Consider the following 27,891-nt stretch of genomic DNA (forward strand, 5'->3'; position numbering starts at 1 on the left):
AAAAATATAAAAAGCAAATTTTACCAACTAATCTCCATAGTCTTTTCCACTTAGTTTTAAAAACTTTGTACCACAGCATTAACAGAATCTAGCAGGCACTGCAGGATCTAGTTTAGTCTTCCCGCTCAACCCTAGAACAACTCTTCATTTATAGTCAGTTATTCTAATTAGGGTAACAAGCAAGGAGTGCTCCTACAGAGATTTAAATACATTTCATTACCATCTAAGAAGGAAACACTAAATAAATCGTACAATATACTATATAAACTAAAAGACACTTTTATATTAGGCTAATATCCTTAATACTGTAGCAAGTTTTAAATTATTGAAAAACTCAAACACTAAGATGGAATCAAGAGTCCAGCAGCAAGAGGGGTGCTATCCAGTCTTTTGCATTGAGTGTCACATGTATGATTATCTCCCAGTTGGTGAGATGTCATATGTGTGTGCCCGATGCAAAGAGCTCCTAGCTCTCAGGGAACGTATCCGTTCTCTTGAGGCTAGAGTAGCAGACTTGGTGGAGCTGAGGGAGACAGAGAGGTACATAGAGGAGACCTACAGGGATGTTGTACAGAAGTCCCACCTCCAGTCTGGTAGCCCCTGTGCTACCTTGGAGGAGGGAGGTCTCCTAGGAGGAGAGCATCACCCTGGTGAAGTAGGAAGTACTCCTGTAGCCAGGACCTGCCCACCAGGGGATGTACTATCCTCTCACACCAAGGATATGTCTCCAAGTGCTGACCGGGAGGGAAAGGTTAGGACAGCTGTTGTAGTTGGTAACTCGATCATTAGGCATATAGACAGCTGGGTGGCTGGTGGACATGAGGATCACCTGGTGACTTGCCTGCCTGGTGTGAAGGTGGCGGACCTCATGCGTCACCTAGATAGGATTTTAGATAGTGCTGGGGAGAAGCCGGCTGTCTTGGTACATGTGGGTACCAATGACATAGGAAAATGTGGGAGAGAGGTTCTGGAAGCCAAATTTAGGCTCTTAGGTAGAAAGCTCAAATCCAGATCCTCTGCGGTAGCATTTTCTGAAATGCTACCCGTTCCATGCGCAGGGCCCAAGAGACAGGCAGAGTTCCGGAGTCTCAATGCGTGAATGAGACAATGGTGCAGGAAGGAGGGTTTTAGATTTGTTAGGAACTGGGCAACATTCTGGGGAAGGGGGAGCCTATTCCAAAAGGATGGGCTCCACCTTAACCAGGGTGGGACCAGCTGCTGGTATCGGCATTTAAAAAGGAGATAGAGCAGCTTTTAAACTAGAAACGGGGGGGGGGGGGGGGGGGGGGGCACAGTCGCTCAAATGTGCATGGTTCGGGATAAGGTATCTTTCAAAGATATCACCAGAACAGGGAAGAAAGGGTATCCTGATAGTCAGGCTGCAAAAGAGACCGTAGTAGATCAGGTGTCCTTAAATCAGGCAAAAGATTGCAAATTAATAATGTCAAGTACTAAGCATCATGTAAATAGGAACAACAAACATACTTTGAAATGTCTATATGCGAATGCCAGGAGCCTAAGAAATAAGATGGAACAGTTAGAATATATTGCACTAAATGAAAAATTAGATATAATAGGTATCTCTGAGACCTGGTGGAAGGAGGATAACCAGTGGGACACTGTCATACCAGGGTACAAATTATATCGTAGTGATAGGGTGGATCGAATTGGTGGAGGGGTAGCATTGTATATTAACGAGAGCCTTGAATCAAATAGATTGAAAATTCTTGGAATCACTGTGGATTGAAATTCCTTGTGTAAAGGGGAAAAGGATAGTGATAGGAGTGTATTACCATCCGCCTGGCCAGGATTAACAGACAGATGCAAAAATGTTAAAGGAAATTAGGGACACAAACAAACTGGGCAACACAATAATAATGGGTGATTTCAATTACCCCGATATTGACTGGGTAAATGTAACATCGGGGCACGCTAGGGAGGTAAAATTCCTTGATGAAATCAAGGACAGCTTTATGGAGCAGCTGGTACAGGAGCCGACGAGAGAAGGAAAAATTCTAGACCTAGTCCTTAGTGGAGCACATGATCTGGTGCGGGAGGTAATGGTGCTGGGGCCGCTTGATAATATGATCAGATTTGATATTAGCTTTGAGGTAAGTATACATAGGAAATCAAATACATTAGTGTTTAACTTTAAAAAAGGCGACTATGATAAAATGAGAACGGTGAAAAAAAAAACTTAGAGGAGCGACTGCGAGAGCCAAAAATTTACATCAGGCGTGGATGCTGTTCAAAAACACCATCCTGGAAGCCCAGGCCAAATATATTCCCCGTATTAAAAAAGAAGGACGGAAGACCAAATGACAGCCGGTATGGTTAAAAAGTGAGGTGAAGGAAGCTATTAGAGCTAAAAGAAAATCCTTCAGAAAATAGAAGAAGAAACCGACTGAAAATAATAAGAAACAGCATAAGGAATGTCAAGTCAAATGCAAAGCACTGATAAGGAAGACTAAGAGGGACTTCGAAAAAAAGATTGCGTTGGAGGCAAAAACACATAGTAAAAATTTTTTTAGGTATATTAAAAGCAGGAAGCCAGCAAAAGAATCGGTTGGACCGCTAGATGACCGAGGAGTAAAAGGGGCGATCAGGGAAGACAAAGCCATAGCGGAGAGATTAAATGAATTCTTTGCTTCGGTCTTCACCGAGGAAGATTTGGGTGGGATACCGGTGACGGAAATGGTATTCGAAGCTGACGAGTCGGAGAAACTTAATGAATTCTCTATAAACCAGGAGGATGTAATGGGGCAGTTCTACAAACTGAAGAGTAGCAAATCTCCTAGACCGGATGGTATTCATCCCAGAGTACTGATAGAACTGAAAAATGAGCTTGCGGAGCTATTGTTAGTAATATGTAATTTATCCTTAAAATCGAGCGTGGTACCAGAAGATTGGAGGGTGGCCAATGTAACGCCAATTTTTAAAAAAGGTTCCAGAGGAGATCCGTGAAATTATAGACCAGTGAGTCTGACGTCGGTGCCGGGCAAAATGGTAGAGATTATTAAGAACAAAATTACAGAGCATATTCAAAAGCATGGATTAATGAGACAAAGTCAACATGGATTTAGTGAAGGGAAATCTTGCCTCACCAATCTACTACATTTCTTTGAAGGGGTGAATAAACATGTGGATAAAGGTGAGCCGGTTGATATTTTGTATCTGGATTTTCAGAAGGCGTTTGACAAAGTACCTCATGAAAGACTCCAGAGGAAATTGGAGAGTCATGGGATAGGAAGTAGTGTTCTATTGTGGATTAAAAACTGGTTAAAAGATAGAAAACAGAGAGTAGGGTTAAATGGTCAGTATTCTCAATGGAGAAGGGTAGTTATTGGGGTTCCCTAGGGGTCTGTGCTGGGACCGCTGCTTCTTAACATATTTATAAATGACCAAGAGATGGGAGTAACTAGTGAGATAATTAAATTTGCTGACAACACAAAGTTATTCAAAGTCGTTAAATCGCGGGAGGATTGTGAAAAATTACAAGAGGACCTTACGAGACTGGTAGTCTAAATGGCAGATAACGTTTAATGTGAGCAAGTGCAAAGTGATGCATGTGGGAAAGAGGAACCCGAATTATAGCTATGTCATGCAAGGTTCCACGTTAGGAGTCACGGACCAAGAAAGGGATCTAGGTGTCGTCGTTGATGATACGTTGAAACCTTCTGCTCAGTGTGCTGCTGCGGCTAAGAAAGCGAATAGAATGTTAGGAAAGGAATGGAAAACAAAAATGAGAATGTTATAATGCCTTTGTATTGCTCCATGGTGCGACAGCACCTTGAATATTGTGTTCAATTCTGGTTGCCGCATCTCAAAATAGATATAGTGGAATTAGAAAAGGTGCAGAGAAGGGCGACGAAAATGATAAAGGGGATGAGTCGATTTCCCTATGAGGAAAGGCTAAAGTGGCTAGAGCTCTTCAGCTTGGCGAAAAGACAGCTGAGGGGAGATAGGATAGAGGTCTATAAAATAATGAGTGGAGTTGAACGGGTAGATATGAAGCATCTGTTTACGCTTTCCAAAATACTAGGACTAGGAGGCATGCGATGAAACTACAATGTAAATGCGGCGACCAGAATTGAGTATTGTGTTCCAGGTCTGGTCGCCGCATTTCAAGAAAGATATAGTAGAATTGGAAAAGGTGCAGCGAAGGGCGACAAAAACGATAGCGGGGATGGGACGACTTCCCTTACCGATCTCTTAGCAATTCGGAAAGGAACGGGCATGCATGAAGGAATTGCAAATCAGCTGCTTGCTGTTAGCTCATTTGCACACAATTTCCTTCCTAAGGAGGGGAAGCCAGTACAGAGCAGCCAAGCTCTGGTACCATGGGGAGGCATAATATTCTCTTCAAGCAAAGAAATAGCATCTGACATACCAACAGGATTCACAATTAGAACAACTGGATACTTCCTATTCAAAGATATGATATACACTACTGGTAAAGAACCAGCTTAACAAATGAATTACTGAACTCATTTTTATTTACTAAACTCACTCCCTTGCCAAGTGTGAATAGTGAAATCAAGCCGTAGGCAGGTGCCAGGACTTTCAAGTGAATCACTGGACTTCTCAGACTTAATAGTTAATCTTCCCATAAGGAAGAGCTACATCTCTGAACTGTCTTTTTATAATCCTGATAACATGTAATCCTACCATACAAACCATGTACTCTGCCAGTGTAACCAGGAAACTTGTACCAATCAATAATATACTCATTGCTTGTAATTATAATCAACTTTGAAGTGAACTCAATAAAAGCTCCTTTTACAGGAACTTTGTGTGGATATCTATCTGTTACTCTAAGTAATTCATCAAAAGGTATCCACCCATAAAAATCATCAATAATCACAAATGCACTGCCAAAGACAGCTTCATACACGCAGACAAGCTGAGTGTATAATAGCCATCTACAACCTTAAAAAAAGACAAGTCCATGTGAAAACGTCCAAGTGCTCGTCAGGGATGTCTTTATTATTTTTTTTTTTTTGAGTATGGGTGAAGGACGTCCAAGTGTTGGACGCCTTCGTTATGCCTCCGTCCCTGAGACGGGCAGTTGAGGATGTCCAAAATGTGGATGTTTCTGTGAGAAGGATGTCCATGCCTTTGCTATGCCTCCGACACCCCCCTTTATTTATTTATTTATTTGGATTTTGGATCACAAGTAGCAGCAGTGAGATTTGAACCAGCCACCTCTGGATTGCAAGACCAGTGCTCTAACCACTAGGCCACTCCTCCACTCCACTCCCTTGAAATTTGGCCGTCCCTGTGGGGGGGGGGGGGGCAGTTCAGGACTTCCAAAACGTTTGAAAGACGGACGTCCACGCCTTCGCTATGCCTCCGCTGACACACACCTCCCCCCCCCCCCCCTAGGGACCTGCATACTGCTGCGATGGACCTGAGTATGATATTTGAGGATGGCAAAAAAGGTTTTTAAAGATTTTTTCAGGGTGGAAGTGGGTTAGTCACCACTGGATGAGTCAGGGTAGGTCATCCCCGATTCCTTCCGGTGGTCATCTGGTCAGTTCGGGCACCTTTTTGAGACTTGGTCGTAAGAAAAAATGGACCAAGTAAAGTCGGCCAAGTGCTCGTCAGGGACGCCCTTCTTTTTTCCATTATCGCTCGAGGATGCCCATCTGTTAGGCACGCCCCAGTCCCGCCTTCGCTACACCTCCAACATGCTCCCGGGAACTTTGGTCGTCCCCGTGACGGGAAGCAGCTTTCAATTATGCTGATTTGGACGACCCTGAGAGAAGGACGCCCATCTCCCGATTTGTGTCAAAAGATGGGCGGCCCTTCTTTCGAAAATAAGCCTGATTGTCATTTTCTTTAAAAAAAATGTTCACAGATGACATCGACTATGGAAAGAACATGAAAGGCAGTTGATGTCACAGATGACATCAAATCGGTGTGTGGAAGAATAAGAGTCCAAATTCCACAGCATTTAATCAGAATTATGAAAGCTTTATGATTGTTATGTTGTATATCTCCTGATGTTTAGATGAGGGGGAGAATTTATATAAATATGGAAATGTGAAATGAAAAAATGATGATAATGTTCTGTGTCATGGGCTATATTTAATAAAAAGAATTTAAACAAAATTAATCTAGGGGTTATGTGCTTTAAAATATGTGCAGTGACAAGAAGGTGCGCGCTTTTACATCGTTATACGGTGTTTGGGCAAGGCATTGGCAGAGTCACAATTTACCATGTTGTTTATATAACACGAGCATGTGCACATACTTTACGCATGGACATATACATTAGCTTCCTAGCAGATGTAAATGTCCGCTGCTTCAATCTAGTGTTTTAACTATTATAACGTGCTTTGTGTACATGCATGAAAAGACACCATGACCTAGAGAAAAATGTTAAGTTAAATTATGTAATATGATAATAGACAAAACTCTGCTCACTACTGCTGTTCCTGCCTTAAAAGACACTGAAAAGCACAGTACTCACGTGTTGCAGTATCGAAATATTCCTCGGATATCCACCTCTCGAACTGCAGCATTCACAAGGGGAACATTCACCATTGCAGGACCCAGTCCAACCAGAACCAGGGTCCCACCAGAGCGAGTGGCCTTGGCAATGATACAAGAAATTGAAAAAATTATAAAAGAGGTTCACAATAGCAGCTGGGGATATATTTCAGAAGACCTTTAGTACTGAGAACAATGGTTTAAGGCAATGTAAATAAAGAAATCTGTAGCCAGACAACAAAGATTTCCTTTCAGTCGCATGTGACTAATAATCACAAGCAAAACTCATGCCATAAAAAATACAATGATAGGGGCTAATCACACTTCACACTTTATCTAAGGTGATCAATACAATGCAAGGTGAAGACATGCCAAAGCTCAATGCTTAGAAAGGACAGTATTAGGACCAGTAAAATGGGAATTGCTGACATTTATTTACAAAGAACGCAAACATTATAACATCCAAAAACCTCCATGGCAATTAGCTACTTAACCATAGAAAAACAGTAACCTGTGTGTTAACAGTACTGTGTAATACAGTCTACAGATAATTAGAACTTCCTCATTAATGCAAAAGGGTGACATACATGTTTAGTCTCCATAATCAAGAACATCCATACTCAGAGTGGACAATTCAGAGGACAATTTGTGAAGTATTTATGTATGTGAACAGCTTTTTTACATTCATAAACCAGCCATCTGAAAATTGTCTTCACAATGTAGTTTCACTTTGAAAATTGGGGGCAAATTGCCCAACCAGCAGATTTTGGCAGCAGTTCTATAAATTGTTGCTTTGTTTTAGGTGCTACAAAAGGGCATGCTCAACGCCAATTCTATAACAGCTTAAGGGTGCGCCTAAGCCCTAACAGAAAATTAGTGCAAAGCCGAAACGGCATGCCAAAAGGTGTGCACACTTCCAACAGGTCAATAGCTGACATAAGTTGAGATACCTGAGTGCGCCATGCAATACACACAACTGGCAATATTCTATAAGCTGTGTATGTCACTTGGCGACATGCCCATGATACACCCATGCTCCTCCCATGTTTGCATAAAGCAATTTAGATTTAAGATTAAGATTTTTACAGTCTTATGTCCTGCAATAAACACCAAGTTAAATGCAGGTAACAATAAAGAATCTGAAGCATTCTACAGAAATTTACAACACATAAGATAACCACAAATCAAACCCACTCAAATAAAACATTACTTTAAGCTCCTAAAATTAATTTCTAAAAAGAAATGTCTTCAGTAGCTTTCTGAACGTACAATAATTTTCTGTTAGTCTAAAGGAAAGTGGCAGGAGGTTCCAACATTATGCTAATTGATATGGTAAAGAAGCCTTGAGCGGTCATAAGGCTTTAATATTCTGAACTGATGAAAAACCTAAAGATCATTTCTAGTAGAATGCGTCCATTCAAAAAAGAAAAATGATCAAATAAGCAGGAATCTCCCCATGAAAATCCTTAAAGACCAACACACATATCTTAAACTGTAGTCTTGCCTCGTAAGAGGGTGGTAGGTACCTGGAATGCCCTCCCACCAGAAGTAGTGGATATGAAAACAGTAACAGACTTAAAAAATGCATGAGATAAACACAAAGGAATCCTGTTTGGAAGAAATGGATCCAAAGAAGCTTAGCGGAGATTAGGTAGCGACATCACTAACTGGGAAACAAAGCCAAGGCAAGACTTCTAAGGTCTGTGCCCTGATTTTGGTTGAATAGATTTGTATGGACTGGAGTGGAGCTTTTCAGGGGCTTCGACAACTTCAGAAATTTAGAAAAAGGACAGTGCCAGGCAGACTTCTACAGTTTATACCATGAAAATTACAAGGACAAATCAAGATCAGGTATACATATCACATCATAAACTCATCACATTTTATTTATTGGGATTTATTAACCGCCTTTACGAAGAAATTCACCCAAGGCGGTGTACAGCAGGTATAATGTAACATAAAACTTACAATCTTAACAGCATAACAATAGTAAAATAACCAAGAATAAACATAAACACAATAAAAGAGATAAACCTGAAAACAGTAAATTGAAACCTAATAATAGAACCGTGAAGCAGTATAAAAAATGTACACATTTAACAGCACTTGAATTCAAATGCCAGAGATATAATGCAATGTTAGCATAATAGTAATGATACACCTAATAAGCATGCATTAGAATATTTAACAGATATGATGCTAGAGATTTTCTATAATATGGCTTACTATGGTGAAGACATGCCAAAGCTCAATGCTTAGAAAGGACAGTATTAGGACCAGTAAAATGGGAATTGCTGAGGGACCAAGAGCAGATATATTATGGGAACAAGATGTGTGGTACAGAGTCAGTTTGGATAATTTGGTTGGTTAGCTAAACTCAAAGTTCGTTGTATAGTTAAGCAAGAGATAAGGAACTGATCTAAGTTACAATGTGTGCAGCAAGCTAGTTTAGGTGCAGATTTGCTTACTTTATTTTTTGTCTATTAGATTGTAAGCTCTTTGAGCAGGGACTGTCTTTCTTCTATGTTTGTGCAGCACTGCGTACGCCTTGTGTATGCTGGGAGATTTCAATCTGCCGGATGTAGATTGGAAGGTACCGTCTGCAGAATCGGAAAGAAGTAGAGAGATTGTGGATGCTTTCCAAAGTGCTCTGCTCAGACAAATGGTCATGGAACCCATGAGGGAGGGAGCGACGCTGGATCTGGTGCTCACAAATGCGGATAGCGTGTCAAATATCCGAGTGGGTGCCCACCTGGGCGGCAGTGACCATCAAACGGTTTGGTTTGTTATGACGGCTGAAGAGGAGGGTGGCCACTCAAAACTCAAAGTCCTGGATTTCAAGCATGCTGACTTAGTAAAATGGGGGAATACCTAAGGAAGGAGCTGATGGGCTGGGAGGACGTACGAGAAGTGGAAGGACAGTGGTCCAGGCTGAAAAAAAGCTATAAATAGGGCCACAAACCTATATGTAAGGAAAGTAAATCAAAGCAAGAGAAAAAGGAAACCACTATGGCTCTCCAAGCAAGTGGCTGAGAAAATAAAGGCTAAAGAGTTGGCGTTCCAGAAATACAGAAAAACTCAAGACGAGGAACATGGGGAGGAATACCGGAGGAAACTGAAAGAAGCCAAGAGAGAGATACGTCTGGCAAAAGCGCAAGCGGAAGAACAAATGGCTAGAAAGGTAAGGAGGGGTGACAAAAATTTCTTCAGGTATATTAGTGAAAGGAGAATGACTAAAAAGGGAATTGTGAGCGAACCACTATGTAGATAATTTATTTTTGTTACATTTGTACCCCACGCTTTCCCACTCATGGGAGGCTCAATGCAGCTTACATGGGGCAATGGAGGGTTAAGTGACTTGCCCAGAGTCACAAGGAGCTGCCTGTGCCTGAAGTGGGAATCGAACTCAGTTCTTCAGTTCCCCAGGACCAAAGTCCACCACCCTAACCACTAGGCCACAGGCAAATTTGCTAAATAAATACTTTTGTTCTGTTTTTACTGAAGAAAATCCGGGAGAAGGACCACGATGGACTGGCAAAAGTTTATTTGAGAATGGAGTGGATATAGCACCGTTCACGGAAGAGAGTGTGTATCAACAACTAGATAAACTAAAGGTGGACAAAGCCATGGGACCGGATGGGATCCACCCCAGGATATTGAGGGAGCTCAGAGAGGTTCTGGCGGGTCCTCTTAAAGATTTGTTTAATAAATCCTTAGAAATGGGCGAGGTTCCGAGGGATTGGAGAACGGCAGAGGTGGTCCCTCTTCACAAAAGTGGTGATAGGGAAGAAGCTGGAAACTACAGGCTGGTAAGCCTCACTTCGATTATTGGAACAGTAATGGAAGCGATGCTGAAGGAAAGGATAGTGAATTTCCTGGAAGAAAATGAGTTACAAGATCCGAGACAACATGGTTTTACCAAAGGGAAATCGTGCCAAACAAATTCTTTGATTAGGTGACCGGAGAATTGAACCGTGGACGTGCTATAGACGTAATCTACTTAGATTTCAGCAAGGCTTTTGACACGGTTCCCCACAGGAGGCTCTTAAATAAACTGGATGGGCTGAAGATAGGACCCAAAGTGGTGAACTGGATTAGGAACTGGTTGACGGACAGGCGCCAGAGGGTGGTGGTGAATGGAGTTCGCTCGGAGGAGGGAAAGGTGAGTAGTGGAGTGCCTCAGGGATCGGTGCTGGGGCCGATTCTGTTCAATATATTTGTGAGTGACATTGCCGAAGGGTTAGAAGGTAAAGTTTGCCTATTTGCGGATGATACTAAGATTTGTAACACAGTGGACACCCCGGAGGGAGTGGAAAACATGAAAAAGGATCTGAAAAAGCTAGAAGAATGGTCTAAGGTTTGGCAATTAAAATTCAATGCGAAGAAATGCAAAGTGATGCACTTAGAGAGTAGAAATCCAAGAGAGGCGTATGTGTTAGGTGGTGAGAGTCTGCTAGGTACGGATGGGGAGAGGGATCTTGGGGTGATTGTATCTGAGGATCTGAAGGCGATGAAACAGTGTGACAAGGCGGTGGCCATAGCTAGAAGGTTACTAGGCTGTATAGAGAGAGGAAGAAAAGAGGTGTTGATGCCCCTGTACAAGTCGTTGGTGAGGTCCCACCTGGAGTATTGTGTTCAGTTTTGGAGGCCGTATCTTGCTAAGGATGTAAAAAGAATTGAAGCGGTGCAAAGAAAAGCTATGAGGATGGTATAGGATTTGCGTTACAAGACGTATGAGGAGAGACTTGCGGACCTGAACATGTATACCCTGGAGGAAAGGAGAAACAGGGGTGATATGATACAGACGTTCAAATATTTGAAAGGTATTAATCCGCAAACCTTTTCCGGAGATGGGAAGGCGGTAGAACGAGAGGGCATGAAATGAGATTGAAGGGGGGCAGACTCAAGAAGAATGTCAGGAAGTATTTTTTCACGGAGCGGGTGGTGGATGCTTGGAATGCCCTCCTGCGGGAGGTGGTGGAGATGAAAACGGTAACGGAATTCAAATATGCGTGGGATAAACATAAAGGAATCCTGTGCAGAAGGAAGGAATCCTCAGGAGCTTAGCCTAGAATGGGTGGCAGAGCTGGTGGTTGGGAGGCGGGGCTAGTGCTGGGCAGACTTATACGGTCTGTGCCAGGGCTGGTGGTTGGGAGACGGGACTAGTGCTGGGCACTTATACGGTCTGTGCCGGGGCTGGTGGTTGGGAGGCGGGACTAGTGCTGGGCAGACTTATACGGTCTGTGCCGGGGCTGGTGGTTGGGCGGCGGGGATAGTGCTGGGCAGACTTATATGGTCTGTGCCAGAGCCGGTGGTGGGAGGCAGGGATAGTGCTGGGCAGACTTATACGGTCTGTGCCAGAGCTGGTGGTGGGAGGCGGGACTGGTAGTTGGGAGGCAGGGATAGTGCTAGGCAGACTTAAATTGTCTGTGCCAGAGCTGGTGGTGGGAGGCGGGACTGGTAGTTGGGAGGCGAGGATAGTGCTGGGCAGACTTATACAGTCTGTGCCAGAGCTGGTGGTGGGAGGCGGGGTTAGTGGTTGGGAGGCGGGGATAGGGCTGGCCAGACTTATATGGTCTGTGCCCTGAAGAGGACAGTACAAATAAAAAAGTAGCACATAGAAATTTATCTTCTTGGGCAGACTGGATGGACCGTGCAGGTCTTTTTCTGCCGTCATCTACTATGTTACTATAGAAATGCTAAATAGTAGTAGTAGAATGAGTGTATAGTCAGTCACCCTATGTATTAAAGGCTTGGGAGAAGAGCAAGGGTTTCACCTGCTTCCTGAAGTAGAGGTAGTCTTGAGTTACAAGTAGCTCTTCTGGGAGTAGATTCCAGAGTGTGGGGGCTATTCCTGAGAAGAGTTGCTGGCGGTATCACATCGTACAATTTCTTTTGACAAAGACACAGATAGTGATGATCCCTGAGAGACCCTTAAGGTCTTAAAGGTGTGTAAAGGGCTAACTTATTCTTTAAGTACTCTGGTCCATTTTCTCTGAGCACCTTGAAAATCATAGAGTTTTAAATTTAGCCCTTTAAGGTACTGGTAGCCAGTGTAGCTTTTGCAAGAAAGGTGTGTTGTGGTCACGCCACTTACAGCCTTCTATCAGTCGTGCTGCAGCCTTCTATCAGTCGTGCTGCAGCATTCTGAATTAGTTGGAGCCGATACAAACTCTTTTTGAATAGTGTACAGGGCATTACAGTAGTCTAGTCGTAATGTTATCATGGCATGGATCACTGTGGTCTTACTAGTCTTTTCAATATATGGAGAGAGATTTCATAGTTGCCGTAGGTGATAAGAGACCATTTTTGAAGGTTGTTTGAATTTGTGGGATTAGAGTGAGTGATGAATCTAGCAGTATCCCAAGATTCCTGACCTGTGATTTTAGGGGGGGCTCATACTTCCCAAAAGGTATTTGAAAGTTGGGAATTTGTCCACTTGTATTTGGTACCCAAACAATCTCTGTTTTATTTGGGTTCAGGCAAAATTTATTATTGTTTGCCCATTCCCGAGTTGTGGTTAGGCAGGCAGTCAGTTTTCTCAGAGCTGTGGGTAGATCTGGTTCAATGGGTATGAGCATAGATGTAGAATTTTGGTATCTTGTTGGGCAGACTGGATGGACCATCATCTACTATGTTACAATGTAAGTGAAGTAAAAAAAAAAGGTGTGATAGTTTCATATTTATCAACTGCACTGTTTATAGAATAGTGCCTAGTACTTACAGACTTAACTACCAATTGGTCCCAATCACATGTGTAAGTGCTCCTGTTCTATAGACTGGGTGCACTACCTGGCACCTAACTTTAGGTGCTAGCTTACAGAATTGCCTTTTATGTTCCAAAGTGCACAATCAGAAAAGTGTCTCTATAATCCTAGATCTGACAGAAACACCTGCCAGTTCACAGTTAGGTCAACAGTAAAACACCCAATGAGTGAGTAAGAGAACTTGCTGATTTTCAACTGAAACCTCTTTCTTGGGGGCTTTAACTTCCATGCTGATGAGCCCTCTGTGTCTCAAAGCTCCTTGCTTTAATCTCCTCATTTGATTCCAACAATGATCCACCACATAAGCACTTACAATTCAAATGACTGGGGGTGACAAACACAATACAAATTAGCCCTCCCTGGACAGAGTGTTCAATACTGGAGGGGTGTTGGTCTGTTCATCACTGAGACACTTCATCACGTAACACTTCATCACCATGGACATTTCATCATGTATTCAAAAAGGAGACTATGATAAAATGAGAAGAACGGTGAAAAAAAAGGAGGAGCAGCTGCAAAGGTCAAAAATTTACACGAGGCGTGGCTGCTGTGCAAAAATACCATCCTGGAAGCATAGGACACATATATTCCGTGTATTAAAAAAGGGGGAAGGAAGACCAAACGACTGCCGGCATGGTTAAAAAGTGAGGTGAAGGAAGCTATTAGAGCTAAAAGAAAATCCTTCAGAACATGGAAGAAGGATCCAACTGAAAATAATAGGAAACAGCATTAAGAATGGCAAGTCAAATGCAAAGTGCTCATAAGGAAGGCAAAAAGAGAGATTTGAAAAGAAGACAGTGTTGGAGCCAAAAACACATAGTAAAAACTTTTTTTATGTATATTAAAAGCAAGAAGCCAGCAAAAGAATCAGTTGGACCACTAGATGACAGAGGGATAAAAGAGGCACAGATATAGCAATGAATGCTATATCTCTTTTCGCGTACAGATACAGCATTCATTGCTATATCTGTGTTTGAAATCCATTAATGATTGGAATTTTAACCCTTTGATGACTAGTCTAGGAATACATATTGAATAACAAATCCCTAATCCCCTGATGCAGGCCGATAAGGCCGAAATATGAGTCATGTCGGGTCGTCATCATTGTTTTGGAAGAATTTTCAATAAACTTTCATTTGAACACCATCTATGAGAGGTTTGGTTGCTGTACTCCTTCCGCTTGGTGAAACATAACAATACCCATGGCCTTGGTACAGTGGCATCCTCTGGTTTTTTTTGAAATAACTTTTATTAGCTAACATGCTTTTTACGACACTCGATTTGTCTATGAGCAAGCTCATCACCAAAGGTCTTTCTAAAGACCAGTACAACACATCACTTGCTACCTACTGCACATATCATCTGTTCTTCCGGGGTCTGAGACTCAATAAACGACACATTATTGAGCAAGACTCCTGATGCAGGCCTGACGGCCGAAACACAACAGTTGTGTCGAGTCTTTTCATCAATAAACAAACTTTTTAAGATTCTTGTCTCCAGGATTTGTATTCCCGTGGTCAAACATCCCACTCTCACTTACTTGTGTTTTCCCGTGGGGCATTCGAGTTCTCCGCTTGGTTGCGGATTCTTCTGAACAATAAATTTACAACATTTATCTATTCTAAAGCCATATACACCAAATACAACAAGAAAATAAAGACCCCCTATATCCCCCCTCCCAAATCCACTAACCAATACCCCCCCCCCCCCCCCCCCACCAAGAGAGCAGCACATGCCTCAAAACATATATAGCTGTAAAATTTCAGGGCTGGACTATGATTCAGCAATATTGGCCTTCAGAAGCTTGGTAGACAAGAATAGCATGTTAGTTGTCCTCTTTAGTTCTCCAGCTTATGTATATGTCCTAGATTTTATGAAAATTAATCAAATGTCCAGTCCAGAGCTCAGTCAGTTTGGTTATTTGGCAAATATAATCTTTTTACATAACACCAACTATAGAGAGGGTGTGTGGGAAAAGACCAAGGATCCATCGAGCCCAGCATCCTGTCCACGACAGTGGTCAAGTGCATTATCACACTTGGATCCATTTTATTATTTTTCCCAAACCACTGGAATATTTGGGAACTGCTTTATTTAAACCACCTTCTGCCATCCCCCCCCCCCCGATACAGCACAGATACAAGCGCACATGTACATATACAAACACAGAGAGGCTGGAGAAAATTCCATATGCCATGCACTGCATGCTTTCCTCACATGTTACATTCAAGGATCCTCATCCAGATCTCATTCTGAACCAAGCTGATGAAGGAAGCACAGCTCAGATGTAATAAGTCAGTCAAGTAAAGAGGTCTGAAATTTATTTCTGAATGCTGTAATGCTTTCTTGCTTGTCAGCAACCAACAAAGCTTAATTTCAAACAATAAATGGAGTACGTGAAGTTAAAAAAAAGAGCCTTAACCTCTAACCTGAAGAAATGTAATGTAAACAAATCAGTATCAAGTCTTCTGAAACCTATGCCCTACTTCACTTACAGAAAGTGTTACAGTGTCTTGTTCTTGACCCAATCCAATATGTGGTAATGCTGGTAATTCTTTAACTGTAAGCAAACATATACATCTCTGCCAAGTGCTACTTCTATTCAAACTTTTTGGAGAATGACTTCCTCATGTCATAGGTAAATACTAACTTATTTCCTTCTACCACCCCGCAAAATTCCCCTCTCGTCAACACATGTCAAGGTGAAATTAAAATGTCTGTCGCCTATTGCCTCTCCCCTCCTTTTACTTTTAAAAACACAAAGACACAATTTAGGAAAAGACCAAGACAAAATGGAATAGTAAGAAAATGACAACTAAACTTGTCACTTAGCTGATTTTGGCCATCACGCGGTTTTCCTGCAGTAGGTTTGCAAATAAACGATTGGTTCTAGCTCCCTGTAGTCTAGGAAGATTTACAAATTGCCAAGGATTTATTCTTGAATTGTGTTTTGATGGGCTTTTCTTCAGACTCTGTGTAGCTTTTGTTTTAAAGGCAAAGGAGACCAAATTAAAGGGCAGAAAATGATAGGTATAATATTCAGAACGCAGCAGTCAGTGTTTGATCTAAACACCAGATTTATGAGCAACTCCAAGTGCTGATACAATTGTTTGTGAATAAGATATAGCTGCCACTAATGCTGGCCCATATGCACGTGTCTAGTGTGCTACCCCATGTTAACAGTCATTTTTTACACTTGACCTATTTGATTAGTATTTGCTTAGTGCATTGGGAAGCAACATTTTTTTTAAATGCTTGCATTAGAAGGTCTGTTCTGAGCTGTAGCACATAGCTTTATTGCAGCCTTACTGCATCAGCCCCACAAAGTAGCAATACAACCCTAAATGAAGGCACGGGGAGGAGGGTAACCTGCATGGACTGGCAATTATAACCCTGATTGCTTTGCTCTATTTCATTCTTAATCTGCCATCATCTGCTTTACTACTATGTAGCCCTGCGGAATCTTGTACAAACCAACACTTGGAATTCTCAAGGTCAGAGAGACGTTTTTTGGGGAAAGATACAGTTCTCAGAGTTCCAGGAGGCACATAAGCCCTCTTTTCACCATATGCATCTTTGTAGGTAATGATACCTTCAGAAAGCCCAAAGAAAATCTCGATCACTGCAACATAAGCATACAGTATATGTAAAAAAAATATAAAAACTGACAAGAGACTTAAACGGTGCAGCCAGAATTAAAAGCTATACTTTAATACCTTTTACAGCAGCCAATATAATTAACTCCACTTCACTTGGCAGTGTTAGCATGAGAAAAATTCCTCTATGAAACACAAGTTGTTAGAAAACATACCCAGCTTCTGCCTAATTCTTTTTTCAAAGGCAATTTGTTTGTATTTGTATTTTAAATAGCTGTTATCAAGCTGTAACAGTATTGACTAAACTGTTACAACCCTTCTGTCAATTATAGAGAATTACCAATATAATCTCTTAAAACTGGGGCACCAAGGAAATGCGTCACTGTACATCATTTAAGTAATCTTTCCAGCTTGCTAATAGGAAATTCTGCATTACATGTAGGTTGCAAGGCTGTTTACAATCAGGGTCATAAAAAGGAGAGCATAGCTGTGGTTATAAAAATGTTTTGAGAACTTTTCATAGAAGACCGGTACATCTTCCTTAATTTGACACTGTTATTTCCTGCACTGGATTGCTACATACAGTGTGGGAGGATTCAAATTTTTTCAGTTTATTAAGTAGCCTTTCCCAAATCATCTTTCATGGCAGCAAGTTACAATCAGGTGCAAAAGTTACACACACACTAAGTGCAACAAATACTGGAATGTTGCAATGTTTACAGAACTTTATCTTTACCATCTGAAAGAGGCACCAAGTCTGCTGCCAAGCACATCTAGTCTACAAAGCACAATAAACTTTCATCTAAACAACACACCCATCTCCTTCAACCTGCCTTGGATGTAAAGCACATGCCTCTGAACCAGAAACCTAAACAAAGAAATTATCTTCTGTTCTGGATCCTGTAGGCAATTCAAAATATTGCTGAAAGGTCAGTCAAGAGCTGCCAAAGCATTAGAGGTGTTGCCATTAATTGAAGGAGGTATTCATTGAAAGCATTAGTAGAAAGCAACATACAGAAGTGGTTACCTTACAGGGCCCGTTTCACCTACTCCTTCCAATGGCTCTGCTCACCTATTACTTTCAACCTCCTTTCTACCTGATGTGCTTTGTCCATATGGTTTGTACTAATGTGTGTAGCATAGCACCTTCTTCATGCTACAGGATTAGTGAGAAACTTTGCTGAAATTTGTCTCAAATCTTTGCAAGTTTACCGACTGCTCCTATCCAAAAGGTTTATGTTCAAATGTGTTGTTTAAAGCTGGTAACCTGAAACCTGCACTGAAAATCTTTATCTACAAAGCGCTCACAAATCTGGTAGTTCATCCACCAAATATATATCCTGCACTCTACGGAAGGTCCAAATGCTGGTATTCTGAGAAATTCTGAAATGAGCAGAAGAGTGAATCCTTGCAGGTCACAGAAGATCCTCCCTTTCTCCTTCCCCCTCCCCCATTTAATTCAACATCTATTTTAGCAGCATGATTAAAAAAAAAATCATCTCCAGATACTTAGTTATTTATGAAAATGTAGGGTCTATGCAGTACATGTTTGTTTTTATTTGTCCAGATTTATTAACTGTCTATGGGGTCCTTTTATTAAGGTGCACTGAGAAATGGCTTGCGGTAGTGTAGGCGTGGGTTTTGGGCACACGCAAATCCATTTTTCAGTGCGCCTGCAAAAAATGCCTTTTTAAAAATTTTGTCGAAAATGGACATGCAGCAAAATAAAAATTGCCGTATGTCTATTTTGGGTCTGAGATCTTACTGCCAGCCACTAACTTAGAGGTAAGGTCTCTCACGTTAACCGTGCGGTAATTGCCTACCTGCAGCAAGTTGGAGTTACCGCCCGATTTCTGCTACGCGCCACAAAATAAGATATATTTTCTGGTGCGTGTCAAAAATGAAATTACCACACAGGCCACGTGGTAGCCGGGAAGTAACTCAAAATTGGTGCATGTAGGCGCCTACACTGCTTAGCAAAAGGGCCCCTTTATGAAGAGATTCATTAAAAATTCCATAGAACTGTAGAGCCAAACACAAGTGACTGCATTGGCATTCTATAATTTGAAAATTAATTTCATATGACAAGTTGCTTGAACAGAGTAGTACTACTCATATCACTTATTTATTTATTTATTACATTTGTATCCCGCACAATTCCCACTCATCGCAAGCTCTATGTGGCTTACATAGTAACAAATCACAAAACCATGACAACCAAACTCCAAAAAATAGAGTTTCTCCATTTTTATGCCTTCTGACCATCAGAAAATCGGGTAGTCACTGGAAAGCAAAAAGGGTCCACTTCTGTTCAAAGAAGGGATGCAATACGTTGGAAGAAAATGTTGTAAAAGTTTCAAAACAAGAAACATTAGGTCACTAAAATCCCCATTGCTTAGAGGCAGTTAGAAATTGTAGAAAGCTGGCAAAATCTCTATCCCAAAAGCTTTTTCTCTCCCTCCCACCGCCCCCCCCCCCCCTTGCTATTCCCTTCTTCTCAAATCCTTCCTCCCTCCAAATGCTGTTCCTTCTGTTTGAGCTTTCCTGAGAGTTTTCCCCTGAACTGTTCCTTCCTTATTCCTTTGATTCCATCCCCTTCCCATCCACCCAGGCTGATCAGGCAATGGTGTTATATTTAATCCCCCTCCCATTGTGCATCTCAACCAGCCAGCAGCAGGGAATAGTATCAGGAGGGATCAGCCTCTCTACAGGGAGGGAATGAAAAGGGATAGAGTGTCCAGAGGAAGAGGGTGAGAAGAGGGAACGGCCTCCAGAGAAAAGGAGGGGTAGAAAGCGGCATACAGTCTGGAAGGAAGTGGGTGAGAATAGGAATAGAGTTTCTGGAGGGAGTGGTACAAAGGGGAAAAGGGTGGGGGCAAATTTAGGGGAACAATGTCTAAAGAGAACACGTGTGAAGGGGAAAGAACCTTTTTAGATGGAGGGAAAGGTGAGAAGAGTGTCTGGGGGGGATGGATGTAAGGTATGAAAGATCTGGAGGACCTAATTGAGAGAGATTGTAAAGGGACAGAGGATTGTGGAAGGGGTGAGGGACTGTAGAAATGGGACTGGGGGGAAGTGAAAGAGGGGCAATGGGATGCTGGATAGAGACATGGGGGTGATATGGAAATGACAATCAGAGGAAGGTAGATGAAGGCTTGGTTGGAGTGCAAGTATACAAGATAATGGCGGGCAAGGAAGTGGCTGATGGGGGAATAGGAAGAAAGAAGATGGAGACAGAGGACAGAACCTGAGGACTGCAGGGGAGAGTGAGGGGTAAAATCTAACTCAGTAGAAAGGCAGTGAAGAAAGACATTGAAAAATAGAAAGGGAAGATCAGTATCAGACAGATGTAGAGAATGAAGGAAAGATGACAAGAGGAGAGAGAAGAAATTGAAGGGTGACCTTGGAGAAGGGTACAGAAGACTGTCACAAAGAAAATGAAAAAAAAAAAAAAAAAAAAGACTAGAACCAACCTAATTAAAAAGATAAAATGACCAGACTACAAAAGTTAAAAAAGAAAAAAATATTTTATATTTTTAGAAATGAGAATATGTCAGGGTTGAGAAACGTGTATCTCTTCTATTTTTATATTTTACATAGTACAGGAGGAAATGCATTTCAGTTTCTCTTTTTCCAGTATTGTACTATTCATAGAGTCTAGGCCTTTTGGGGAGTCTCCATTTTATTTTTTGTCTGGATCTTAGTTTCCAAATTGTGATTCCTTATTTTGTATGAGCTGAGGGTCCGTGTTTTGTGTTAAGTAGCAGGAGGAGAAACATATGTTTTTGGAAAATGTGGTTGTTCAGTGGAGGATAGCTTTGGGTAGAATGGAGATTAGGTAGTGAAGGTTTGATTCCCGAGACAAGGATGAGGAGGACCAGGAATTCTGCTGATAGTTTGGAGGGGGTGAAATAAAGCCTCTGAGAGTGGAGGGGGTGAGAGGGTGTTTGGTCGTTTTATGTTGACAAGCAGGATTGAGACAGGCACACGAGCGGGTAGCTTATTTATTTTATTTACTGGGTTTTATTAACTGCCTTTATGAAGAGATTCACCCGATGTCTTCCAACAGCACCGGGATGAAACAGCTCTCCCACAGCTCACAACTTAATGTAAAATTCTGAGTAAGCACAGCCCTTCCCGTATGCAGTGGTCTCTTCAGCTCCTCAGTTTTATTGCTTCCGCTTTGCCAAACAGATACGAGACAAAGCTCATCCAACAAATTTAGTTCTTTTTATTTTTTCTATTATAACATCTACCGTTATAATAAAAATAAATTCTTTGGTGTTTACGTCCTTTGAGTACTAGGATTCTCTCTCTCTCTCAATCTCTCTCTTTCATAGCCTTTTTGAAATGCTTCCAATTCAAACCTTTGAATGTAGTTAAGGCCAGGCTAATCAGTAGTTTGAGCATGCCTCAAAACATCCATTTATTTCACTGCATATGATATGTTTATCTTATTATAGTATCTATTATTCTACTTTTCACAATCAATATCAAAGTACTTAACAATAAATAAAATGGGGACTATAGACCAATGAAAGGGAAAGGGAAATGGGACTTGATATACAGCCTTTCTGAGGTTTTTGCAACTACATTCAAAGCGGTTTACATATATTCCGGTACTTATTTTGTACCAGGGGCAATGGAGGGTTAAGTGACTTGCCCAGAGTCACAAGGAGCTGCAGTGGGAATTGAATGAAGACAACACCACACCATAAGACAATGTAAATCACAGGACAATACAATAGGAGAGTTAAGCCTTAAATCACAAAATAATGCAATAGACAAGTTAGAAATATCAGTACAGGAGGTCATTTTAGAAGAGTTAGATGGCAAGGGGGAAATTCTATATAGGGCACCTAGAAAAACTGCGTGGAAAACATTTCCATTTAAGTGTATTCTATAAGGGGCACCTATATTTAGGTGCAATATATAGAATACGCTTAATTGATATCCTAGCACCTAAAACTATGTGCCTCCATTTACACCAATGAAAAAGTGGCCTGAATCCGGCACATTAGGTCATATTCTAGAACAACGCATGTACATTTTAGAACGCTCACGAAATGCCTATAACCATGTCCCTATTTACCTGCGCGCATTAGAATTTAGGCACAGTGTGTTAAAGAAATGCTTTGCAAGTTATGCGTGTAAATTCTAATTATTGACAGTTAGTGCTCATTATTGCTTGTTAAGTGCTGCCAACAATGCTGACTGGCTTAAGCTAATTAAGTTGCACGTGTTGTTACAGGATATGCTTGGATTTCGGCGCAGAACACTAGGCATGCTATATAGAATTCGGGGTAAATGTAACAGTGGACATACACGTGCAAGAAAAATATCAGGGCTGCAAGTTAATTGTGATTAACTCTGCAATTAACATATTAATCATTTATCATGATTTTAAAAATTAATACGACATAATTAATTGTGCTACACAGAATTTCCCTCCCTTCTGCCCCCACTCCCCCCTCTGTGCATAGTCTGAAATTTCTTCCTTCCCAGCCCCGTCCACAGTTCCATAAGCTCTCGCAATTCCCTCCCCCTGCCCTCCCTCCAGATGTACCTTCACTGCATGTGGCCTAAACTAGTGACTTCCCTTTGACCTGTTCCACCACCCCTTGTGATACAACTTCCTGTTTTCTCAAGGATAGGATGGGTCAGAGGGAAAGTCCCAGTGCAGGCCGCAGGCAGTTTATGATTATCACTGCCACTGGCGCTGCCAGAATGAAGACTTGCTTTACGCACAGAAATGGGTACTTATAAAATTGCACACTCAGTTCTGTGCATAAGCCACTTCCCATCCTGTAGCTAGACTGACACTATAGTCTCCCTGAGAAAGTGAAGTGAACACTAATACTGGTATTCACTCATTTGCACAAGTACCAGGTTCTAGTCCTCTTAATCAAAGTACTTAAGCAGACCTCCAAACTTACAGTCACAACTCCTTATGCCTGAAATGTGGAATTCAAGAATATGTGGTATAAACGAAGAGAAACACTATATGGAAAAAGGATGGAATCCAATTAAAGCAAAACTTAAATGACCACATGACTGGAGTGAGCTTTGACAGCAGCTTCAGAGGTTGGGAAGACAGACCAATGCCAGGCAGATTTCTATAGTCTGAGTCCCATAAATGGCAAAAACAGATCAGGATCAAGGGGGAGTGGGCTTCGACGTACATAAACTCTACCAACTCGTAAATAAATTAATAGACACATCACCGGTGACCACAACCAACACAGACATCCCATCAGCAGACAACCTTGCCAAATACTTCAATGAGAAAATTATAAACATAGTAACATAGTAGATGACGGCAGAAAAAGACCTGCATGGTCCATCTAGTCTGCCCAAGATAAACTCATATCTTGAATTTGTACCTGTCTTTTTCAGGGCACAGACCGTATAAGTCTGCCCAGCAGTATTTCCCGCCTCCCAACCACCAGTCCCGTCTCCCATCACCGGCTCTGGTACAGATCGTATAAGTCTGCCCTCCCCTATCCTAGCCTCCCAACCACCAACCCCTCTTCCACGTTACCACTCAATACCACTGATCACGAAAAATTCTTGGACTGCTTGGATCCAACTCCCGGTGAATACCCAGCAGATCGCACCTGGAATAACTTTGATCTGTTAACCGAAGAAACCATTAGTCAAGCAATCAAAAAATTCTCAAAAACTCACTCCAAACTGGATATCTGTCCCAGCAACCTCATAAGGCTCGCCCCCAAACACTTCATAACAGACCTTACAACACACATGAACTACATGTTGCAACACGGATTATTCCCCAAGGACAAAGGAAATATACTTCTTAACCCCATACCCAAAGATCTAAAGAAAAAATTAAACGACACAACCAACTATCGGCCAGTAGCATCAATCCCCCTAGTAGTTAAACTAATAGAAAGTATGGTAACCAAACAACGTATCAATTACCTGAACAAATTCACCATATTGCACGAATCACAGTCAGGATTTTGATCCAATCATAGCACTGAAACAGTGCTAACCACTCTCATAACCAAATTCAAACAACTAATTGCAACGGGAAACAATGTGCTCCTCCTACAATTTGACATGTCCAGCGCGTTCTACATGGTCAGCCATCAAATACTATCAAACATCCTGGATTATTTCGGGATTGGAGGAAACGTAGATGGTTCGAAGGCTTCCTAACAGCAAGAACCTACCAAGTGATATTAAGCTCAAAAACGTCAACACCATGGAAACCTGAATGAGGAGTACCACAAGGATCACCGCTCTCACCGACTCTTTTTAACTTAATGATGATACCATTAGCCAAATCGCTATCCAACCAAGGACTTAACCCGTACATCTATGCAGATGATGTCACGATATATATTCCATTCAAACAAGATATAACCGAAATCACAAATGAAATCACACACAGCCTCCAAATAATGAACTCATGGGCGGACGCATTCCAACTAAAGTTAAACGCAGAAAAAACACAATGTCTCATCCTGTCATTACAATATAATACAAACAAAACCAATATCATAAACACTCCGGATTACACCCTCCTGGTCTCAGACAGCTTAAAAATTTTGGGAGTCACAACCGACCGAAATCTCACACTTGAAGATCATGCGAAAAATACAGTAAAAAAAAATGTTCTACTCAATGTGGAAACTCAAAAGAATTAAACCTTTCTTCCCAAGGAAAGTATTCCGCAGCCTAGTACAATCAATGGTGTTAAGCCATCTAGACTACTGCAATGCCATTTATGCTGGATGTAAAGAACAAATCATTAAGAAGCTTCAAACCGCTCAAAATACAGCAGCCAGACTCATATTTGGGAAAGCAAAATACGAAAGCGCCAAACCCCTAAGAGAGAAACTACACTGGCTCCCACTAAAAGAACGCATTGCGTTCAAAGTCTGCACCCTGGTCCACAAAATCATTCACGGGGAAGCCCTGACCTATATGTCAGACCTTATAGACTTGCCTATCAGGAATGCAAAAAAATCAGCATGCACATTCCTCAATCTCCATTACCCTAACTGCAAAGGACTAAAATATAAATCCACATACGCGACCAGTTTCTCATACATCTGCACACAGCTATGGAACACACTACCAAAGGCCATAAAAATAACGCAAGACCTAACTATCTTCCGAAGGCTACTGAAAACAGATCTGTTCAAGAAGGCATACCATAAACATCCATCTTAAATACTAAATAACAAGACTTTACATGACATAGACACAAATAGAATCTTACCACTTGACTGATTACCTCTCTGTTCCAAATATGCTGTGCTACTTGTATGTAACCATGTTACCTCTCTGTTCCAAGCATGCTATGCTACTTGTATGTTACCATGTATGTAGGTATGCATTACTAATTGTAATTCTGTTACCCGGAAATGGCAACCGCCATTACGGCAAATGTAAACCATATTGAGCCTGCAAATTGGTGGGAAAATGTGGGATACAAATGCTACAAATAATAATAAAAACTCTAGTAGTGGGGAAGTAGGACTGGTGCTGGGCAGACTTCTACAGTCTGTGTCCCAAAATTGGCAGGGAGTGACAGAGTACCAGCATGTAATCATGAAGAAGTGGAACCTTTGCAGAGTGCAAGAACCAACTCTGGCTACCTTGATGGGCAGACTGGATGGGCTGTGCAGGTCTTTTTCTGCCAACATTTTATAATGTTACTATGGGCCCCTTTTACCAAGCTGCAGCAAAAGGGGGCCTGCGCTGCCGTCAGCATGTTTTTTTCAAACGCACCAGGGCCCACTTTTACCACAGCGGGTAAAATGTGAAGTCTCTCTTTCCTGCAGGAAATGGCCATGTGGCAAGTAAAGAATTTGCCGTGCGGCCATTTCATGGGGGAAGCCCTTATCGCCACCCACTGAAGTGGCAGTAAGGGCTCCCGTGCTAACTGGGCAGTGCCGCTGGGTACACTCCGGTGCTATAAAAATAAATATATTTTTGTAGTGCCGGATATGACAGAGCACTAGGGGTGTGAAGTACCGCTGGGCTGCTGCAGTAGCCCAGCGGTACTTCCTGTTTAGCGAACAGTAAGCCTATGTTGGGCTTACCGCCGCTTAGTAAAAGGGGCCCTAAGTTAAGTGTGCAAAATTTGATAAAGTTACAGAGCATTGGATTTTTTGGCATTATTTACTCCTTGGAAGTGTGCAAACATTGAGTGAGGGAAATTTTAACCATGAAGGTTTAGCTAGCTATCTCCTAATGTTAGCTGGACACACATTTTGACTTTCCACCCTTGTGCACTCCCCTCCCCCATGGACTGCTTGGCTACGCCCCTGCCTTTAATTATGTGATTAATCACATGATTAACATTTTTCATTATGCAATTAATCATGATTAAAATGTTTGATTAAAATACGGCCCTAAAAAATACAGCAGGCACAGATTTCAAAGGGGGCGTGGTGTGGGTGTGATGTGATCAAACTCTTAAAATATGTATATTTCAAAAATATTTCCCATTAACATTTACACATCCTCTGAATCGTACATGAGTGTGAGCTAACTGCTCCTTTGGAAGAGTGAATGAAGTAGCAACTGAGATTATCGTTCTGGCCTGGCAAATCACCTCGAAAAGCCAAACTATTGAGGCTTAGAACTCAGCTCTTTAACTGGCTCCTCTTCTACAAAATCCGGCACTTTTCACCTGTATTTTTCAGTGCAAAATATAAAAATTGCAAGCACCTACCACAGAGATTGTCAGGTTACAAAAAAGCACACTCAAAAAAAAAAAAGTGGCTTCATTCGAGGTGTTCCATGTGTAAGCATCAAATATACATATACTCCTGCTTGTCCTTATTTACAAAAAGCTCCAAATTTGTATTATACCTAGGAAATTCTGAACTTTCCAACTTTTACGTTCCTTTTCTAACGTACATGTCCTAAGCTCAATGGAACCTACAGTGATTGTAGTTCTGCAAGCACTAAAGTTAGAGCAACTTTACACTTACGAGAAAACCTAGTGCAATTGGTTTTCTTGGGAAAACCGTGTCCGAGTGTTTATACTGCTCCCATACTTTCACAGAAAAACAGATTTCATTTTAATTTCATTTCACCTAACTGGCAGATGAGAAAGAAAAACCAGAGATGTTCTGATATTGTGTAACAATAATACTCACATATATACTAGCCTGGATACATAACTCCACACCAGTGCACTCGATACTAATCTCTGGCATGCAACCAAGCAAGCCTTCCACTTTCTGGGCAATCTCCTCGGGGCGCTCTTTGCTGGTCTGGAGAGTGAAGTCTGCACCCAGTTCTTTGGCCTTCTCCAAACGGGCCATGGACAAGTCTTGAGAAAAATCACAGCAAAACCGGGCGTGAAAACAGAGCAAATACTCAAGGGAGAGATGTACCAAAGTTTTCCTCCAGTGAAAATACTGAAGTTTGTGAAACCTTTTATTAGATCAATACAAGAATAACCCAAAAATATTTCTGCCTGTGATTTTTCCAGATTCTTTTGCAGATGATGTGTGAGACAGTATCATCTTTGGGTTTTTCAAGTTGGTCCCATGAGAAGCCAGTTTTCTTCAGGATCAAACTCAGTTTAACTCAGCGTCTTACCACTTATTACTACCTGTGAAGCACCCATCATCTTAGCCACCAGCAAAGAAACCAAGCCAATAGGCCCTAGAAAAGAGAGGACAATGACACATGAAGTATTCATAAATGTTAAGTATACCTACAGATAGTACAACATTGGAATGCTGTACACAGTGCAAGATACAATACACACCATGACTGTGTATGTGTCACTAACCCAGTGACAGCCTAGCAGTGAAAGAAGCAAAGGGTTCCTCATGACCAAGTTTCAACATCTACAATTAGGTCTGTGCAAGGGTATCTACTGTTCATCAACGTGAGCAACAATGCAGAAAACTTACTAAATGTCATCTGGTTTCCCTATAAATGCAAGATTCAACTGTGTGATGCTTCTTATATTTTCTATGAACTATCTCAACTGCAAAGCTTCATTCAGAGTAAGAGATCTGGTATAGGGCAATCAC

General features: G+C 41.6%; 1 protein-coding gene across 1 annotated transcript in view; it reads right to left on the reverse strand.

The window, feature by feature from the left end:
• The window catches only part of SORD (sorbitol dehydrogenase), a 90,555-nt gene that overhangs the window by 7,029 nt on the left and 55,635 nt on the right, over nucleotides 1-27,891 (reverse strand). Inside the window, exons 6-8 of the mRNA XM_030187918.1 lie at nucleotides 27,449-27,514; nucleotides 27,001-27,176; nucleotides 6,476-6,597 (exon numbers count right to left, since the gene is read on the reverse strand). Coding sequence (XP_030043778.1) covers nucleotides 6,476-6,597; nucleotides 27,001-27,176; nucleotides 27,449-27,514 — 364 coding nt within the window. The remainder of the gene's footprint in view (nucleotides 1-6,475; nucleotides 6,598-27,000; nucleotides 27,177-27,448; nucleotides 27,515-27,891) is intronic.

This window comes from Microcaecilia unicolor, chromosome 1 (assembly GCF_901765095.1).
Source record: "Microcaecilia unicolor chromosome 1, aMicUni1.1, whole genome shotgun sequence".
Classification (NCBI taxonomy): Eukaryota; Metazoa; Chordata; class Amphibia; order Gymnophiona; family Siphonopidae; genus Microcaecilia; species Microcaecilia unicolor.